At 39.2% G+C, this 22286-nt stretch overlaps 1 protein-coding gene across 3 annotated transcripts; it reads left to right on the top strand.

The window, feature by feature from the left end:
* Positions 1 to 16298: 16298 nt before the first annotated feature.
* On the top strand, positions 16299 to 22065 carry LOC120729184. 3 transcript variants are annotated; one of them, XM_040024701.1, is made up of 4 exons: positions 16299 to 16528; positions 16672 to 16753; positions 17011 to 17343; positions 17700 to 22065. In XM_040024701.1, exons 2-4 carry the CDS (start codon positions 16693 to 16695, stop codon positions 18086 to 18088), a joined length of 783 nt encoding a protein of 260 aa, XP_039880635.1. In that variant the 5' UTR covers positions 16299 to 16528; positions 16672 to 16692; the 3' UTR covers positions 18089 to 22065. The 3 variants fall into 3 exon arrangements, with proteins under 3 accessions (XP_039880635.1, XP_039880634.1, XP_039880633.1); XM_040024700.1 differs by having other exon boundaries at positions 16299 to 16586; XM_040024699.1 differs by having other exon boundaries at positions 16299 to 16753.
* The last annotated feature ends 221 nt before the right edge of the window (positions 22066 to 22286 follow it).

Raw genomic sequence — 22286 nt, 5'->3', positions numbered from 1 at the left:
ATAGCTGGCGAGCAATCTTGTGTTAAGGTAAGGTAGAGGATAATAGTCTTTTCTTTGAGTTGTTCTGAGTGATTGTCAGCATCCAAGTGTCTGTGCTTGTTGATATACGGACATGGCCGTCAGAATGACAGTCTCAGATGTTATGAAGAGCATCCTTTTCTCTGTTAGTAATAAATTTAGATTGAATGGCATTTGATTCTATTTGCTGCTGATTCATTTTTTTAGACTGCATCTCTGTATAAATTGTCTCGTAATGGTACAGTGCATCCAGAAAGTATTCACACTTCACTTGTTCCACATTTTGTCATTCTACAACCCTGTTTCAAAATGGATTTGATTCAATTTCAGCTCAAAATTCTACACACAAGAATGACAAAATGAAAAAGTTTTGCTGACATTTTTCCAAATTAAAAAAACAAAAAAACAAAAAAACAACATAATGTGTATAAATATTCAACAATACTTTTCTCAATACTCAGTTTGTTGAAGCACCCGACATCCTCTTGTCTTTTTGATTATGCTACAACCTTGGCACACGTATTTCTCTGGGGGTGTCTTCCATTCATCTTCGCAGAACCTTTAAAGCTCCATCAGGTTGGATGCGGCGCGTCGATGCAGCCATTTTCAGATCTCTAAAAAGATGTTTAATTGGGTTCAAGTCTGGGCTCTGGCTGGGCCACTTCATAACATTCACAGAGTGGTCCTTAAGTCATTCCATTGTCATTCTGGCTGCGTGCTTATGGTTGTTGTGTTGTTGGAAGATTAACCTTCACCCCAGTCTGAGGTCCTCTGCAGGAGTATATTACCCTCAAGCATGTCTCAGTACATTGTTGCATTCATCTTTGCCTCAGCCCTGAGTTGCTGCTGAAAAACATCTCCACAGCATACTGCTGCTAACACTATGCTTCACTGTAGGGATGGTATTGGCCAGGTGACATGGCACTTGGCATTCAGGTGAAAAGGTTCAATCTTTGTATCATCAGACGAGGGAATTTTGTTTTTCATGTTCAGAGAATCACTTTGATTTATGTATGATGGAGGCCCTGTGCACTGTGCTCACTGGGACCTTCAGTGATGCAGTGCAATTCCTTAGACTTCGTGACTTTAGCTCTGACATGCACTTTTGTACTGTTCTCTCTCTGTGCTGAACTCCCTGAGCATGAACATAGATAAACAACCAGCCAAACTCATTTTGAAAGCGCCAGGAAAGTGAGCATGTTTGCTCCTTTAATGAAGATACACAGCCATAACAGTGAATTGACATCAATGAACAGGAGCGAGACTAGAAAGACACAAAAACAACTCTTAATAGACTATCCTATAATCTACAGGTAGGTATAGTTAGGCACTAACACAGTATAGTACAAAATAAGTATCCTATAGATATACAGTCTGATATTGATACAATAACCTAACAACAGGCGAGCATTCACTTGTAGCATTAGCTTACAGGTTATGTCATAAAACTACTATATTTGTAAAGAGTGAGAAAAAAATGTCACAAAACACTATTATTACTCTTCTAGAAATACAAAGAACTGATAGAACCTACAGATATTGCTTTCTGAAGGACTCATCTCAAGGATTATTTTGAATTTCATATAAATTACCTCAAAGGTGCAGCCATGCTTTTCCCACTGTTCTCTACACTTCCTCTTTCCTAACTATCCAAATTTAAAAATAAAAGCTCTAGAAATTTCTGACAATAAACAATAGAAATACAATTTCCATGGCTACATATTTATCCAGTTAACATATAAAACATAATCAGGGCAGAACTTGAGTAAAGCAATGTGAATACTTTCTGAATGTACTCCATCTGCTCACAGGTGTACAGTGAAAAAAGGGTTTAGTCCATCAATAACATCATCGTAACAGAAGGAGAACTGAAGAGGTAGTTAGCTGCAAAGAGAATACTCCTTTCGGTTACAAATGGGTCTTATCATATATAGTTCCTTAATTTAGTCAAATTAATGTAGTGCCAACCTATAAAACCAATACAAAAAACAACCAACATCTCAAAAGTGTTTTTTAGAGGACATTTTTGAAAGAATGTGTTATGTTTTCAGTGATGCAACTCTAAACACAATTGAGTTTCTTCCTTTTTTGCTGTAAGCTGTGTAAATGGTATATTTGATGAATATGACATACTCAGTGGTTCTCATATGCCTCGGTGATGAAGGTTATACACTACTTTTGAACCTGGTAAAATCTGACCAAGGGCATGTTTCATTTGGAACCCAACATGTCTGTATAATAGATATTTACATAGGTAATGGGAACTGCTGGAGAGCAAATCAGTTCTGATTGTCTAAGATTCACATGTATTCACATTCATTCTAGAAGCCATGATGAAGGTTTCAGGAGCATTATATAATAAAAGCTCACCTTTTATTTGTAATGTACCCACAGGCTTTTAACACAGTATTATATTCTCATACAGCAAACTGAAAAATTAAGCTCAGAAGTGCTAAAACAGACAAAAAAAAAAAAAGGAAACCTAAACTCACAGAGCCATGAGGGAGAACACAACACAGGACAGAAGGAGAAGCAGACCTAAATACACAGAAGGGTAACGAGGGAGGTGGGAGCACACGGGGAACACAGCTGACACAAATTAGACCTGATGAGATGGGGAGGAAAACTGAAAACACTAACCCAGGACACGGACTGTCAAAGTAAAACAGGAAACACAGTGAGATGGAGACTACGATTGGACATGGAGCACGCAGACATGAAACACACAATCAACTGGGGAGACAGGGTGGAACACAATAAGAGGGACATGGGAACGGGCAAGGGGAATAAAACACAGACACCACTAAGAGGGCACGGGAGAGCGAGAGGGGAACACAAGGACGAGGGAAAGAGAAAAAGGCTTCCTCAACAGCCACAGGCTAGAGTTTACCACATAGATGCATTCATTTGTTTTTTTTGTTTGTTTTTTTATATCACTCCAGCGTTCATATTGTTGCTAGAAAACTCAACAGGAAGCAGAGCAAGTTTACACTCCATCATAGAAGCTCGTAACTCGAGCTGGAATTCCCCATCAGCTCCACTCCTAAATACTGACATGCTGATTAGAAGGAAACAAATAGAAATTAAATGCAACACCATTACTCTCTAAATATATTAAATTCTAAATTACATTATGTTCTATGCTGAATGCTTACGTTAAATTTACAGTCAGAAAAATAAGGTCAGATAGCTGGTACACCTTGGCATTTTAACGTTCCAAGGTTAACATTGGAGGTGTAGACTTGATTACACCATAAAATGAGATAAAGTCAGTTACATATCAACTCATTATGAAAACCTGCCAGGTACTGAAAGGAAAGTCCCGAACCACATTGGACACGAGTCCCTTCAAACGTTGTTCCCCTAAAAACACACTACAGTGAAAGACTAGATTTTTGTTTTCTGCAGAGATGCCCTGAGGTTGTCCTGTGAGTTTGGGAAAATTGGCTCAATTTGATTTGAAGTGGGACTTGCTACCTGCACGAAATCACTCTAGCAAAGAAAGCTGCTTTACGTCTTTGCTTGAGAAACAAATTCTTTACTACTCTAAAGATTTCTCTTGTTCTCCTAGACTCCTCTCATTTACGGCTCTCATTGCAGGATGATAGAATTGATTGCATTCACCACTTTTTAGAAATCACACAACTAATGGTCGTATCCACAATAATTGTTGGAATGAGCAGTTGCTAAAAAAAGTACAAAATTAAAGATAATGTGAACATTAAGAATTGTTGCTTAGAATATTCAGCGTATGTATTTAATAGTCTTTTAAAATCTTCTTTTCCCGTCATTGTAACTGGTTAATGTTTGACTGCTGAGACTAAAGAAATAAAGATAAAGTACAAGTGAGCTGAAGGTGTGTTAGTAAGACTGAACAACAAGAATGTGTTCATAAACCTGGTAGCTGATAAGAAGTGACAGTTTTTAGAGATATCACATATGACATAGCAGGTAATGAATACTGTGCTGTACTTCACTTTTAAGTGAAGGGGAATTTTTAAACAGCATTATGTGGTTAGAGGCTATTGCTTCACAAAGTGCTCATAAATCTGTCAGTTATCTGGTAATTGTAAACAAGGTAGTCGACAAGCCAGCAAAAAGCAGACCTCAATATTAAAGAAAAATAACTTCATTTTGAGTAGGTGTAAAATGTTCACACCAGGAATTTAGCATTAAAGGAATTTAAAAGAAGAAAAAAAAACAGCCTACTTATTGTTGACGGGGGAAATAGCAGTTTAATTCTTGTTCTGCAGTTTTAATCATCGAGTTGTTATGAATCTTCTCAGCTAATAAACTTATGTCTATTGCTCAGGAATTCTCTGCTGGGTTGCTCTTGTTTTGCTGTTCACTGTCTGTGTCCCTTCTTCTGCTTTCGCTCTGTGAGCAGAGGCTTCTCAGCATCTGGATTCCATGTAGAATTAATTTATTACTAGGGATGGGTACCGGTATCCGGTGCCATGATGGCACCGGTTCTGACATAAACGGTAGTAACCAGACCGAAAAGCAGCGCACATTTCGGTGCTTTATTTCGGTGCTTTTTTTCCCTGAGATGTCACACACTTTGAATTCTAGCCAATCAGTTTACGTTTCTGAGGATAGTAGGCGGGTCCAGGTACGTACGTTCTTTTAGAGCAGAGCTACAGATTAAAAATGCCCAAGGCGAAGCGGTCAAAAATCTGGCTGTACTTCACAGCAAAATATGCAAACTTAGCAGCCTGCAACAAGTGCTTTAAGCTGATACTGTGATACTGTCAAAGGAGGTAACACCTCGAATCTGATGAAAGACCTGGCGACGCATAGCGTTTTTTTTTAAAAGCCGAAAAATGCGCCGTATTTGATAGCTTGCTGCGAGACCTCACACCGAGCGCATCTACTGCGGGTGTGGTGCCTGTTATCGGACCCGGAGTTAGCAACATCCCCCAATAACCCGAAGAGGAGAGTCCTGGCCCCTAGCCCTGCCAGTGTAGCAGAAATGATGAGGATGATGATGGCAGCAGCAGCCGTTCTTCTCTGCGTGAGTAGCTTAATTTACGCTGAGTAGGCTAACCACGTTATTAAATTAATGCATGTAAGGTGAACTAGCAAACACCGTTGTAGTTACATGCAGCTGTCTTCTTGTTTGATGGCAGATACTCCCTTGACCCTGGCCAAAAAGGCTAAAATGACCAAAGAAAAAGTGGAAAACAGTTAAACATGAGAGGTTTTTGGACAAAGTTTGTGTTTTTTCCATTGTTTAAGCACTGCTTCCAGCCAAGAGTGATACCATATATGCCCTATAGCTGCAGAAAAGGCTAACATTGTTATCTTTTTACAAAATAAAACAGCTGAACATGAGAGGTTTTTGGACCAATTTTGTGTTCTTCATTCTTTAAGCACAGTTTAAGCACCGGCACCATTTCAAAAGTACCGGTTTGGCACCGGTATCAGATAAAACCTAAACGATACCCATCCCTATTTATTACTGTAAAATATTTGCTTTCTAGTAAAAAACATACACAGGTCTTTTGTTTATCTTGGTATCGCACTTATCCTCTCATCAGTCTTAGCTCAACTGCTAAAAGAAGAAGAAGATTCCCAGCAAGGAATTGCTGTATTTGCTGTTCAAATGCAACAGAAGTATTTGCTGTTTTTACTTCTGGGACGTCCTGCAGGTCATAGCATCAATGTATCTAATCCATCCAGAGCATGCAGTATCAAAGCTGTAGAAAGAGAATAGATATTAATAATTTTTGAGCAGATTATGTCACCTACGGATGTTCAAATTCAAGTTGATTAAGATTGGTTTACAGTATGACCAGAACACTGGAGTAAAACTTAGGTGCCACACTGACAATATTTTATGTTGAGGCTTATGAGTCAGGTTGTGTTGAACAAAGGTGTAACTCAAAAAGAAATTCACATTCTTCTTCATGTTTGTGTGATCATGTTTGAACAGCCAAGTAACTATTCAGTACATCTCAGTGGTTCCAAGTTAAGCAACAATCAGCTTAGTGAGTGATATCTCATTCAGGAAAACCCATAAAACTACAGCATGCTTAGCTTTGAAGTTTGTTTTTTATAAATGATGAATTGGTGGCCACTTTGTCTTGGGTCAGTCTCAATACAATAGATTTATCTTGAATGTCCAAATGTGTTTAACCTGGTTCAAAAGTGAACTTAATCTCTGTCACGGCTGGCGAGGCAGGCCTTGCGGAGGTAAAGTGAGGACCCAAGTGCAGGCAGAGGTTGGTATGAGGACTGAGTTTATTTAAGGTGGAGATGGCGAGGACAGGAACTAAGGAATAACTAAACTGGGGAAAACCTGAATACATGAAACTGAAAACAAAACTCATGGAGTGACACACAAAGGAGCACAGAAAGGACCACGGAGGAAACACAGGGAGACTCAGGGAGACACAGAGGTCAACTATACGAGAGGAAATTACTAAATACACAGGGAACTAAACAGAATACATGAAACCTAAACTACAACACTGGACACTAAAATAAATTAAGATACAAAGAGAACCTTAAACATCAAACATAATAAAAAAGACACAAGGATCCAGGATCCTGACAGGCTCAAACATAAAGCTGCAGTTCAGTCATAAATAATGCAGAGAAAATCTTTTTTTAACTGGAAATATAGGCAAGGCAAGGCAAGTTTATTTATATAGCACAATTCAACAACAAGGTGATTCAAAGTGATTTACAATTGATTAAAAAAATCAGTAGTTAAAATGTAAGTTTTGAAATTTAAGCTTAACACTCTCAGGCTCAAATTAAACTTTATGTTGCTAATGCACAACCAAGTCCTGCAGTGGTACTTCTGAGTAAAAAAAAAACTCATAAAATATGTATGCGGGGTAATCAGGTTGTTAGTTTTTAACTGTTGCAAATCGGCAACGCCTGCCTTGAGAGGGTTGAAAGTGTGGATTTGATGTTTTATTCAAATGCAGCTGAGAATAGGTGAGTCTTCAACCTGGATTTAAATAAACTGAGTGTTTCAGCTGATCTGAGGCTTTCTGGGAGTTTGTTCCACATATATGGAGAATAAAAGCTGAATGCAGCTTCTCCGTGTCTGGTTCTGACTCTGGGAACTGATAAAAAACCAGATCCAGATGACCTGAGGGATCTGGAAGGTTCATACTGGGTCAGGAGGTCACTGATGTATTTTGATGTATAAACCATTCAGAGCTTTATAGACCAGCATCAGAACTTTAAAGTCTATCCTCTGACGGACAGGCAGCCAGTGTAAAGACCTCAGAGCTGGACTGATGTGGTCCACTTTTTTGGTCTTAGTGAGGACTCGAGCAGCAGAGTTCTGAATGAGCTGTAGTTGTCTGACTGATTTTTTAGGTAGACCTGTAAAGATGCTGTTACAGTAATCAAGCCTACTAAAGATGAATGCATGGACTAGTTTTTCCAGGTCCTGTTGAGACATCAGATCTTTTATCCTTGATGTATTCTTGAGGTGATAGTAAGCTGACTTTGTTATTGTCTTAATGTGTTTTAAGTTTAGGTCTGCATCCATCACTACACCCAAATTTCTCGCCTGGTTGGTGGTTTTTAGGTGTATAGATTGAAGTTCTCTGGTGACCTGTAATCGTTTTTCTTTGGCACCAAAGACTATTACTTCAGTTTTGTTTTTGTTTAGCTGGAGATATGAAACTGAATATGTAGCACAATCAAACAGACACCACACTTTTTTTTTTACTGCTCTCATTGTGAGGTCAGTGAGTTGATTGTTAAGTAGTATAGCAGATAAGCCTGCTATCCAGCACCTGTTGACACAGCAACATACTGTTTCTTTAGTTGAATCTACAAAACCACACCACCAGTAACACAGTTTGGTAACTATAAAATAGAACGCTTGCAAGACAAGTCTACAAGAACCACAAGACCAGTGGCAACAGGTCTTGTGGAGTGATGACTCAACTTTTTGGTTCCAATTGTCTTCAAAAAGTACAAAAGTGACTCTATACAGACATCTGTAAAACATGGTGGGGAACCTGTCGTGGTGTTTCATTTAAGCCAATGGTGTTGGCTTAAATTGATGGAATTATAAAAACAGAAAAATAAAAACAGATTTTAATCCACCATGCAATACACACGCAATGGAAGTCTACCATGTGTTTTTGCACCTTTCAAATGATCACTGCACCTATTTCCAATTTCCTAGTGTAATATCTAGAAATGAATTAGAATTAGAATTAGAATTAGAATTCAACTTTATTGTCATTGCACATGCACAGGTACAGGGCAACGAAATGCAGTTTGCATCCATCCAGAAGTGCTTTAGTGATATAGATATATTACAATATATATTAGCAATAATATAGATATGTGAGTATATTACAGTATATTACAAATGAGGACTGTAATGTAATGAACAATAAAACTGTTTGGGATGGAAGTGGTCTGTCTTTAGTTTGAAATATTAAGGGCACCACGAGAGATACAAAATGACCCCAAAGTTGAAATTTGGTCTAGCGCTTAGTGTGTTAGTGGAGCTTTTGAGGTTTCAGCAGCTAACAGGGATTAGATATAGAGAAATTACTGATACAAGTTGAACCAGCATTTTTAAGGCTCTAATGCAATGGGATATCAGAAAGTCATGTAATCTCATGTAATCCTGTTGAAAGTAACTTTAAACAAGAAGCATTTAAACCTTCTGACTAATTCTATTTGGTGTGATTTCGTGAGTAAAATTGGCATATGCCCTAATTCCCAGTTTTCTATGGAGTCTATTCAGATATTATTTTAGCATTTCTGGTTTCACCTCACTGCAGCCAAATCTACCTGATGAATCACTTTTGGAACAAATGCTGAATTGGACTCAAAGGCTGTATTTTTCTGAGAGCAGGAACTGTCAAACCTAATTTGATGCCAGAGACCAGATGCTAAACAACTTGAGTGGTTTTGCAGCTTTTCTGTAAATCGTGCCAAAACCACAGATAAAACTAGGCATTATGTGTAATCTGGTCTAGACAGCAATTAAGTACAGGATAAAACTCAACATTACTAAGCTGCAGTGTTGCCGGCATTCAGGGAAGTGGAGGTCTGAGTCTCACTTTTGCTTTTGCTTTTTTTCGGTGGATTGTGAGACTCAATGATTTTAAGTGTATCGTTCTGTGTTTATGTATTGCATGTGTGTGGATGTGCATACAAAAAGCCTAAAGCCAGATTACATAGAGGCTAAAATATGAACCTGCTGCTAGGGGGACAAATTCCCACTGGCCCCAAAGCCTCAGACCTCAGATATAGGTGAGTATTTGTAATTCCATATTATTTTATATTATTAGTCATCATTCCTATTTTTAATATCTTTATATTACAAAGTAACAATGACACTTTATTGTTGAATATTTGGAGGAAATCATAAATATCAGATCCTGTCATTTTTACAGATTATAGAAAAGAAAAAAATCATCTTAAAAGAAAATTTGCACTCTGTTAAAATTAGTAAATAAGTCAAATTAAATGCCATAAAAACAATAGAAAAACAAGTTAGGATACAGAAAAGGGTATGTCATAAACAAGAAATCAAAAAGATCACCAACTTAGCCAATCTGATTTCCTCGGGCAAATCATTCCAGAGCCTTGGGGCCAAATGTTTTAATCTCTTATTTTTCAGCAGGGATCCTTGAACAGATAAAACATCTCTGTCCAAGGTTCTCAAGGCACATACTGGAGCATGCATTACTGAGAAGTCAGAGATGTAGCTGTGAGCAAGGGCAGGAAGGGTCTCAACAAAATCAATAAAATCTGAAACATACTGGGAGCCTGTGTAAAGAAGCTAAAACCAGAGTGGTATGATCACACCTCTTAGTTCTGGGTAAAAGCCCACTAGCTTTTGTAGGTCAAAAAGTTGTTCAATAAAAACACGTCAAATGGTACGTGTGTCTTTCAGCAATGTCAGGGTTTTGAAATATTTCTATAATGATAAGAAAATAGTCTCCAAAAGTTTCTTTGGCTTAATATTATTATTTATAATAATCTGTATTGCTATAGAGTCAGCACCAGTGCTGTCAGTCCTGTTCAATGGGTATTCATGCAGTACAGTATCATTTAAGCTATAGTAATGCAGGTTCCAACTACCCAGTTGCTCATAACATGCTTCAGTTCAGTCATGGCAGCTCAGTTACTCCTTTCACTTGCTTTCACTTTGTACTTGACCAAGTAATAAACAGATTATGATTGAAGAGGTGAGCCTGTGGTTCCTCTGGGTACCTCATCGCTCTTTGTCTCTTCAGTGATGCTTTCAAGTGATTTCGACATCTTTATTAATATAGGCTAAACTGAACAAGCACTGCATTTTTAATATGCTCAAATCTTACAATATTACATGTTTACAATTATTTGGTAACCATAAATAACATGTTAAACAACAATTTAGGTGCTTTCAGGGATTTTCAGGGAATTTAGGTAAGGTAGTTTATGTTTGTGTGTTTCTCATTTTGTCAGTGTTAACTGATTAAGACAGCTGATATCTCAAGCGATGAATAAGAAGCGATATCACAAGACTGACAGCTGCCAAACTGAGTTGTCCTCATACTTGCAATTAGCCTGCAGCCTTCCTATTATGCCTTGCTCTCTGGCTGTGAACACCTGCTGAACTTGAATTGGTAGAATTTAAACCACTAGATAACATGTTTGCAGGTAATGTTTGCTTATGACCTGCAAAACAAAGACTTTACCTTTATGCATGCACAACTTGGTGCTCACATAGTCATGGATATAGAGTAAGTAGCAAAAATGTGCATCCGTGACAACTGAATCTTGAAACATTACCGCAGCAGACAACCTAAGGACTATATTAAAGTGGCTTAAACAGTAACCAGTTAATGGGCATCTAGATAAATCCCTAAGAGAATAAATGTTTTCTTTTTGTAGAAACAAATCTAATGAAGTCATTGTGTCGTACATGTGCATTCAGAGGGTGATGAAACAAGCCGACCAGTGCTGACTATCACTAGGCTCACCTGTTATTGCACAATTGCTTCATAAACTTTATTAGATTATAGCCGGTGTGTATTGTGCTCATAAATATCCATCAAAGATGTTACCTTTTCTCGTAAATTTAGAATTTAGAATTTAAAGCATAGATAGAACAATAAAGAAAAATAACACAAACACAGCAGCCAGTGAAGAGTTCCAGGTACTTCATGCAAACTACATTCATTTTGCTCATGACCTGCAACACAGCTAATGCATACTGTAAAGAGTTTTCCTTCCGTTCCTTGCTCTTGCTTTCTTTCTCCGTCAAACATGGAAGAAGATTTGCAAAGTTGGACCACTTATACCTGACTGCAGCACTTAGCTGTGCACAGTATAAGTAGGAGCAAAGAGGAGCTACACAAATAGAAAGCAACAAAAAAACAACTATAAACAACTATAAAGAACTATAACAACTATAACAACTATAAAGTATAATATAATAAGTATAATTTTTATAATATAATATTTATAATATTTTTATAATATAATAAGTATAATTTTTCCTCATGCCAAAATACAAACAAAGGCTGAAACAGGAAGTTCCGGTTCAGAGGAAGGTCGCGCGCTGGACGGACCAATCGGTGGCCGCGTTACAGGACGCACTCGATGACGCAGACTGGGGCATGTTCAGGAACAGCTCCGACGATGACGTCAACGTGTTTACGGAAGCGGTTGTGGGATTCATCGGGAAACTAGCGGATGATACCGTGGAGACAAAGACTATCACAACGTTTCCCAACCAGAAGCCGTGGGTGGATAAAACCATCCGCGACGCTCTGAGATCCCGCACCGCTGCCTACAACACGGGACTCATGACGGGGGACATGGACCCGTACAAAGCCGCGTCATATAACGTGCGGAGGGCGGTGAAAGAGGCGAAGCAGCGCTACGGGAGGAAACTAGAGTCACAACTCCAACAGAGTGACTCTAGGAGCCTGTGGCGGGGACTAAGGACAATAACGGACTATAAAGCACCAACAACCGGTATGACGAACGCGGCCGTGACTCTGGCAGACGAGCTGAACACTTTCTATGCTCGCTTCGAGGCTGCAGCTAAGGTCTCCAACAATGCTAGTGTTAGCGGCGCTAACGGCTGCAGACAGGAAGATGCTGCCAGCACCGGAAACGTGCTCGTCATCTCCGAGCATGAAGTAAGGAGAGCCTTCAAGAGAGTGAACACCAGGAAAGCAGCAGGACCAGACGGCATCCCAGGTCGTATCCTAAGAGACTGCGCATACCAGCTAGCTCCTGTGTTCACTGAGATATTCAACATCTCTCTATCTCAGTCGGTGATCCCCACATGCTTCAAAGAGTCCATCATTGTTCCTGTCCCGAAGAAACCCCACCCTGCTTCTCTCAATGACTATCGCCCTGTAGCCCTCACCTCAGTAGTGATGAAGTGCTTTGAACGCCTGGTCAGAGACTTCATCATTTCTTCACTACCAGACACACTGGACCCACTACAGTTCGCTTACCGTCCAAATCGTTCCACAGACGATGCCATCTCTCATCTCCTCCACACATCACTCACTCACTTGGACACTAGAAGGGGGAATTATGTTAAAATGCTCTTCATAGACTACAGCTCTGCATTTAACACCATAATTCCCTCCACACTCACCACCAAGCTGGAGCATCTGGGACTCAGCTCATCTATGTGTCAGTGGATCTCCAACTTCCTAACTGGCAGACCACAGGCAGTAAGGATGGGCGGACATGTCTCAGCCTCCACCACTCTCAGCACTGGAGCCCCCCAGGGGTGTGTTCTGAGCCCCCTGCTGTACTCTTTGTACACATATGACTGTGTGGCCACTACCAGCTCCACCACCATCATCAAGTTTGCTGACGACACCGTCGTGGTGGGCCTGATCTCTGATAACAACGAGACGGCCTACCTGAAGGAGATTAGGAATCTGGAGAACTGGTGCCAGAGGAACAACCTCCTTCTAAACGTCAGTAAGACAAAGGAGCTGATAGTGGACTTCAGCACAAAGCAGGAGAGGAACTACCAGACCCCCGTCATCAACGAGTGCCCAGTGGAGAGAGTGGACAGCTTCAAATACCTCGGAGTTCACATCACGCAGGACCTGTCATGGTCCTGTCACATCAACACCGTGGTGAAAAAGGCCCGACAGCGTCTCTACCACCTCAGACGCTTGAGAGACTTCCAACTGCCCTCCAAGGTGCTCAGGAACTTTTACTCGTGCACCATAGAGAGCATCCTGGCGGGAAACATCTTAACCTGGTTCGGGAACAGCACCATGCAGGACAGACGAGCTCTACAGAGGGTTGTGCGGTCAGCTGAGCGCACCATCCGCTCCGAGCTCCCTGACCTGCACTCAATCTACAGCAGGCGGTGCTGGACCAAGGCCAGGAAGATCGTGAAGGACCTCAGCCATCCCAACAACGGACTGTTCTCTCTGTTGAGGTCAGGAAAGCGATTCCGCTCCCTGAAGACCAACACAGAGAGACTGAGGAGGAGCTTCTTCCCGCAGGCGATACGGTCTCTCAATCACACCACCACACAGTACTGACCCACACATACAGTTCTTACACACACACTGGACTTTCTGGACTTTGTTTTTGCACAACACTGGTCACTATATTCTTCATTTCCGGTTAATACTTGTACAGCTGCTGTTATTGTGTATATATTATTTATATTTAGATTTCTTCATACATTCTTATATAGTTCTATATTGTGTATTTTGTTGTACAGTTATTTTATTTTCAACTTTAATTTATATATTTTATCTTATTCTTCCCAGTTAAATTTACCCTTCATTCTAATTTGTGTTGTACAGTTATTTCATTTTTAACCTTAATTTATATTTTATTCCTTCCTAGTTAAATTTACCCTTTTTAATTTTTCATATTTATTTCCTATCTTATTCATAGCCTTTCCTTTTTTTGTTTTCTTTAGTCACGAGCAGTTGTCCAAGCATTTCACTACATATCGTACTGTGTATGACTGTGTACGTGACAAATAAAATTTGAATTTGATTTGAATTTTAATAACAATTAAAGATTTTCTCATCTTGCAGCCAGACTGTATATTCTTTTTGGGCAACAGATCTCTGCCTGGGTTCATTCACATGTGCATGTACTGTGCATTTGCAGCAATAACTGTCACTAGACCTTTTTATTTCTTCTCAAAAATATACATTAAAAAAAGTAGGTGCAATCAATTTAAATTCCAACAAAGGTAAGTGTTGCACACAGAATGGCAGTAAGACCCACTCACTCAACAGTAATGTTCACACTCAGTGATGCTCTTTGTCACCCTTTGTTACCCTGTGACTGTAACACACTGGGTTCTGTAGAACTGTAGATTTTTAATGGGTAATCTGACATCTGTGCAAAGGCAATATTTTTATAACTAACTACGGATATTTCTAAAATTGTGGCATCTACTTTCACACTGACTCGAGGCTGAACTTTTTGGTAAAAGGTCAGTGTGACCTCGTAAGTCTTTCTTGCTACAACACAAGCATCGTTATCTTGGATTTTACAAAAACTAATTTAACATACATTTCAAGATTCACAAGATTTCCGAAATGGTGAAGCAAAAAAACTTCTTTCCTGGGACAAACATATATACTCACCAGCTGCTTTATTTTATACACTTTGCTAATACTAGCTTGGTCCCGCTTTGCTTTCAGAGCTACTTTAATTCTTTATGACATCAATTCAACAGGGTGCTAGAAACATTCCTCAGGCATCTTGCTACATATTGACAAGATAGCTTCACACAGTTGATGCAATTTTTTTCTCTACATGCATGATGAGAATCTTCCATTCCACCACATCTGGTGGAGGCCGTTTGAGTACACTGACCTCATTGTCATGATGAGCATGATGGATCCACACTTTCATGCTGTTCATGCCAAATAACACTTGCAGACCAAGCAACATTTTTCCAATCATCTGTTGTCGAGTTGTAGCCTCAGTTTTTTGTTCTTAGCTGACAGGAATGATTTAGTTTTAAGGTTCAACTTGTTGGGTATTAAGAGATGCTCATGTCTTGTATGTAACAAGTGGTTATTTTGGTTACTTTTGCCTCCCCATAAGGCTCATAAGCGTTTTATCTAGAGAACTGGATACTTTCTCTTTTTTGGACACCATTGTCTGAAAATCCCAGAGGTGGTTATGTGGGAAAATCCCATTAGGTCAGCTGACCAATTCGTCTGGGACCAACAACCAGTAAGTTGTCTGAGTTGCTGTGATGTGATTGGTAGATCAGATATCTGTCAAATATCAGATATCTGTTTTGACATGTAGTTGCAAAGGTGTACCTAATGAAGCAATTGTATAAAAGGCATCTTGATTTTTGCGTATTAATTCAATTTTTTAGCTGGGTTACACAACTGTGAGCAGTATTTCTCCTTTTTTTTTTTTTTTTTGCTCTTAGCAAATTGGTAGGAAAAGTGAGCACAGAGTCAAAATTAAGATTGATTATTAAGCGTAGAGATCCAAACTAAAATTTATACCACACAAGCTTTAAGTTCGTCCATAATGAAACCATATCTATGAAATCTCATTATCATGTACACTTTCTGGACATTGACGCAGCCTTTTAGGAGATACTACACGAAATTGTGCAAAACACCAAATATATATTTGTGATAATAAATCTTGCAACAGGCAGAATTTATTAGCACAAATGATGATAAATCTTTTGATAATAAATCTTTCATAAACCCCTTGAGTTTTTTTTTTTTTACTCGCACAGTAGGCTTTCATTCATTTACTCCTTCTGTTTTCTTTATTCAGCAAAACAAGAAATATAGTACACATGAGTAGTGGTTTTGGTCTTTTTCTGCTGAATACAAGTTATGTATTGTTATTAAAGCTGGAAAACAGTATTTGCCACTGATGTGCAAAATCACTTATTTACCATCTCTGTGCCCGGTTAAGGTAAGTCACGAGTGGATGTCAGAAACGTGTCACTTTCCCATGATGATATAACAGCTTTAAATAACATGACTCATTACTTTACAGTGACACACAATGAAGTCCTTAACAGAGTGAAAGTGGCTCTTCACACCATAATAGCTTACAATAAAGCATTTCCCCTGGGGTTGGATGAACAGAATTAAACAGGGATAATGACCCCATGGGAAAAAATCTATATCAGAGATGAATGCAGCAAAATGAAGCTACAGAAGATTGCTGAAGCACATCAAAGAAAGTCAGACAATTCTCTGATTGTGGTGGCTTTTACTGCTTTATGAATAGGTCTTCATTTTGTCTCATTTTGTCTGTTCTTTTTACTACTGACACACTCACACACACTCACACAGAGAAATACGACACTTCCTTTCCAGCCTCACTGTTATTTAGATTTCAACACCACGCCTTTCACAGGGATACGGCTTCAGCCTTCCCGGTAATTCCACTTAAAAGTAATGATTAACTTCATATCTTCTGAAGTCTGAGGCGGCATATGCAGAATTTATTGACGAGCCAAAAGGACTGTGGGACCACAAGCTCTGAATAAGGGCTCAGGAGAAGCAGCAGTTCTCGAGAGGTCAGTTTGGTGAACAACAAGACTTAACAGACATCTGGTTAATGAATCCGGCTTTAAGGTCAGCCTTCCATCCTGTCTGCAGGAAAACACCTAGTGTGCATTTACCGAGAGCTAATTAGGTTTGATGGTTCTCTATGTTACAGAGAAATGTGAAAGATTTGACAATGGGATTCACAGCATTGTACACGCTCTGGCTTCTGACTGCATTTGCTTTTACAACACAAGGTATGTGAAATTACTAAACTATACTAAATTACTATAAATTAGTATTTGCTGAGTAGAGTTTGAAATATCTGCGACAACTGTTTTGCAGCTTTGGATCATATTAACTTATCTGAACTATAAATTTAAATCTAAGTTAGTGTAAAAGGGTGAATATTCTAATACAGATGTAATAATGGTGTGATGGCGTTACCTCCTCCAACTTTAAGACACAAAAAACGAAACATGAAACATTTCTTTGTCTCTATCTTTGTCTGCAGAGTTGGTGAAACTAAGAGTTAGTCCCAAGATTACCGCAGAGTGTGGCGAGCAAGTTACCCTCGACTGCAACACATCCTCGGTTCATCATGGAATATCAATCAAACTTATGCAGTGGTTCAAAGAGGAAACACTTTTGTGTTCTGTGGACAGTAAAGGGATCACTACTGAACTCCACAGAGCATCTCTGAGTAACTTTACCTGTGAATATGAAGATGGACGGCTGTCATTAATCTTCAAAAAGATGCTCCCTCCAGAGAGCGGAAAAAAATACACGTGTAAGCAACGCTCCAACAGAGGAGCACTCAATGAATCTACTAAAGTGGAGTTACAAGGTCAGAGTTCTTCAGTTTAATTTTTCTATTAAAGCAAATTATAATATTGCAGAGTAATATGTTTAAACTTCAGTTTTATTACAAAACACATTTTTACTTTGCTTTTGCATTGCAGTCTTCTTTTTTGCCTCTGCTTCCACATTTACCAGAACACATATCAGACCAAATACAAAGAAAATGCATTTAAACACAAATGTTAATAATTAAGCAAATGTTAAGCAAATGTTTCCTTGTGATTTATCTGACAGCAACAATTGGCGTAGGATTTGAATAGTTTCACGTGCTAAATGAGATTATTGAATGATGCGTAGTACATCGAGTGCATTTTAAAACTTTTCTCGTGGTTTTCCCTGCAGAGTGTGGTGGGATCGCGGAGGGTAAATTAACGACCACGGGACCTGTGTGCACCTTCAAGCAAGTCTACCCAGACGGAAATGTCCACTGGTTCCACGGCTCCCGCAACCTCTCAGATGGATCTCTGAAACAGTACACCGGAAAAAGTGTGGACGAACAAGGCTGGCTTACTATCCACAGTTACCTGGAGCGGAACAGTTCACACGGGCCTTACAACTGCTCCTTGAAGAGCACCGTGTCTGACAGATACATCGCAAGTATGTTGATACAGAATCCTAAACCCCAGAAGAGCACTAGAGGAACACACTCCAACGGCAACAGAGTTACAGCCCGGGAAAGTACCAGGACAATTTTTTGCCTTTTAATCTTACTTCCAGTTATATTTAAATAATGGAATTCCCACATCACGGAGTGTCACCAGACATAGGGAATGTGGGGAGGCATGAATCAATGATTAACACTGATTAGAAGCAACAAGGTACTGAGACTTATGGATTTTTTGTCAAAACCAGGGCGTCGAGAATCAGATTAAGTGAGTCATCTTGCGTAATCCAAAGGCTTATCTTTCTTTCTTTGTGCTATTGGCTGACATGAACGAGAAAATTACACACCACAGTGAGGTGATAAGAAGACAGCCAGTAATCATAACAGTATAAAATGTGTTGTTGTTTGGCTTCAATAGAGGCTAGGAGAGAAATGCACAGTGGTTTCACGGATCTTTTTAAGAACACAAGGAGATGTTTAAATGGAAACACTCTCAGAGAAAATGCACTTTCTTATAATTGCTAAAGTGATTAAAAAGTCTATACTGGTTCAGTTTAATCAGCAGCTATAAACCTTTCCATGGATGTTTTTTTCTCAAGCATGTCCAGCACTGTCATCTGTGTAAAAGTTCTCTATGAATGAAGACCATAAAAGGCTCTTTGTTAGATTTATTTCAGAAATACAGAGCTGTCATGTAGCAAACCCCCTTTTCTTTCAGTCAAGCGATAAATCTGTCTAGAGTTTGTGGACAGATGCTGCCCTCTGGTGATATGTGCTGCTAACTAGAAGTAGCTGCTTTAGGAACCATTTGGGAGCAATATGTTTTCATTCAACGGGCTGATTTACCACACTTTGCACCAGCCTGGTAAACATAGGCAATTTAGTTCAGAATCATTAATTCTAGGTGAGAGCTGATCGATATAAAGTAAATCAAATATCAAAATAGTTACATCACAGGAAAGCACAGGAGAAAATGTTGTGGTAATTTCACTTGCTGTCAGACTTAAACAATGGAAATGGAAAAGAAAAAAATACACAACATGAACTGTAATCAGACACGGGGGTGAAGCAATGAAATTTTGAGATTCATGGGGTTGTGTTTGTTTGTTGTTGTTGTTGTTTTTTTGGGGGGGGTGCCAAAAACACCAGTCTCAGTTTCAAATGACTGTTGACAGTGGAAAACAAAGAAGCTGATAGTTGCTGATTGCATACATTTCCATTATTATGGTTTGATAGTCAGGGATTCATACAAGTGGAAACAATGTCAAAGGAAGTGAACATGGCAAGAAAAGCAAAACATTCAAGTCCATCTGGTTCAGTTTCATCTTGAACTACAAACCTTCAATACACACTTTCTTTTCAGCAGTGTGTTTACATTTTAAACAGAGCGATGGAAATATCTTTTGAAGTGTGTGTGAGGTCCGTCTCTGGAGCACTGCTTTATGTGTGTAGCTGTTCAGTCCCATGAAAATAAGACTCTCGGCCACAATGTAGACTGTAAAAGATGACCTCTTTGGCCAGTTTCCTTCTGAAACACGTCATACTCCAGGACATATTTGAACTGTTAGTCAAGCAGCAACAAGTAATAGCGTGCATGTTCAAAATGCAGATTAAAGTTTCTCTTTTTTTCTTTTCATTAGCTAAAAAGTGATAATAGCCAGCTCGTTTGACTGGGGCTGTTCTTTAAGTAGCTTGTAACACACCACACATGAAAACCTGTTCATGCAATGCTCCTGGGTCTTTGACCCGGTGTTTTGAGTTTATTCTTTATTAAGTCTCCGTCTCTGGTGTTCTGCTACTTCCTGTTTTATATTGCCAGTCCCTCATCTTGTGTGCTTTGTGAAAACGTTTGCTTCCCATGTCTTGTTTTCCCTGATTTGGTTCACCTGTGTTCCTTAGTGTCTTCCTTTTTCCTAATTACCTCCTGTGTGTACTTAAGACCCCAGTTTCCTGTAGCACTTGTTGTGACCTCCCTCATGTTGTGTGCTCAGTGTGTTTCTTAGTTCCTTGTACTGTATGTATTTCTGGCTTCTGCCCCCATATTATTTGTCTCTTGTACTTTTTGGCAAGTTTACAGCACTGAAGCTGCCTTCTTTAGTTCATTTTCCCGAATTATGAGTCCTGCATCCGAGTCTGCAATCTTCCTGCCACACAACACTTTATGACAGGTCACCTTAGTTTCATAAAAATGCTTACAGTAAACTTGAGCAAGAATATTGCTTCAAGTCATTATTCATGCTCCTCATCTTTCAGTTTGCTTTTCAATCTCTGACTAGTGAGTCCTAAACGCCAGAGGACAAACCCCGCTCCAAGGCAAAAACTGAGCCTTTTAACGGCTCACTGCACCCTCTTCAGACAGAACATTTGAGAGGCTTTTCAAGTCAGAGCGACTCTCAGCTAATGCTCTCACTAAAGCGGTGTCATGTAGCAGACTGGCTGAGATCTAGTGGGTAAACCAATCCAAGGTCACATATTTGAGAGCTGACAGATGCATCCAGTTACAGTACAAACCTGACACAGTATACACATCTACACACATGCAATGTCCTGACCACAAATGGAAGCCTAACTAATGCCTGCCTAACACAAACCATCGTCTTGACAATAAAAATGTTTTTACAATAATGTGGTTTTAATGTCCATAACTGGGACTTACTTACTTTCCACCCCATAATTGGGGAGCTCTATAAACAAATGTATATTCCCGCAGTGTCACAGCACATCAGTCCTGATATGTTTTATGAAAATGTTTGTGTTGTTTTAATGTGTTTTGCACCGAAATTGATCTGTCACATATTTAATTTTGAAAAATAATGCTAATGACACAAATTAAGTGTTCTTCCAGAGAGCAAAGCAAATTACAGAAATGTCAGCAAAGTAATTCTCTTGCAGACTGAGTGATAATGAGCTAATTAAATTTGAAATTAACAGTTTAATTCAGAGTCTTAATGTGTAATGCTCTTCTGTCGGATGTTATACATTTGAAGTTTAAATAAAGATTTTAATCAAGAAAAAGAATAATGCATGTCTTTACAAGCAGGAGAGCTCAGTAAAGGACTTCTGCTGTAGTTTTATCAATAGGAAATGACCTTACTAAAAAAAATCTGCTTTCTCGTTTTCCTTTTTTTTCACAATACTTTAGATTTTCTGAAAATTTAGCTATACGCTATAAACCTCATTTAAGAAAGGTTATTCAACTTTGTAATTTGTGCTGTGTCACTGCTGGAGAACTAAACAGCACCTTCTGCAGTGAAACAAATAAAGCAAACACAGTAGCTCTGAGAATAAAACGTTCAACTTTCATAGCAAAATTCAGCAAACACAGTAAAACCTTACTGTGTTTATTTGTGTTTATTTGTGTCTTGGTCTATGCATTGCATACATCCAACATATGCATTTTATATACACTCCATTAGTGCACTCACACACTTTCAATATGACACTCAATATACAGAGTTTCTGAAAATGCTAGAAATAAATCAAAGCAGACCAGCTCATTGGTGCAATTCAAAGAAACACGCTTCAAAGCAGTTACTTGGAAAAACCCTCCAAAATCCCACAACTTTGATCTTTGAGGGGGGAAGCCCTCCTATAGTCAGACAGACAAAGACAGCTCTGTTGAGCCTTTAGCTTTTTGTAATGATGATTTCATGAGCTTCTTCGGCAGTAAAAAATATTACAGAGAATTGGAATATAGTATCACAGATGCATCTTCAGTTACATAAGGCTTACTGTCAGTGCAGCTGGAGGATATATGGCCCATTGCTCCCTTTTTAACCTTAAGATGAATGTAACAAAAAGCTACTTGTTTTTACATAATAGCTCCACATTGAGCAGCAAAAATCTTGCTCAAACATGACAATTCAGGAGTAACTGGACTAAAAATGGCTACAAAAAAAAAAGAGAGAAAGGTGACTCTGGAAAATCTGGTACTTATTCACTGTATGTTCAGCTACTTGGGGAACTCACATGATCCACGGAGCACCACTCTTCTATTCTTCTCTCTTACAATCCTAATTCTATTCTATTTTATTACCTTGTGTCCTCTCTCTCTTGACGTTTGCACATTTTACGGTCTGTCCTTATGCTTTTTGCACCTTTTCACCCCCCCCCCCCCCCCCCCCCCACACACACACACACACACACACACACACACACACACTCGCATGTTTCTGATCTGCGGTTTATTGGCACACACACTCATAGCGACACTCCTCTCCACCCAGACACTTGAGGCAGATAGCAGTCCCTCCAATCCTGAGGTTTTGACTTTCCAAAATTGAGTTCCTTTTGAAGATGCTACTTGCTAACGAGCAAGCAGATCG

This window comes from Simochromis diagramma, unplaced genomic scaffold (assembly GCF_900408965.1).
Source record: "Simochromis diagramma unplaced genomic scaffold, fSimDia1.1 OVJJ01000302.1, whole genome shotgun sequence".
Taxonomy (NCBI): Eukaryota; Metazoa; Chordata; class Actinopteri; order Cichliformes; family Cichlidae; genus Simochromis; species Simochromis diagramma.
This window is presented reverse-complemented; position numbering and strand designations above follow the sequence as displayed.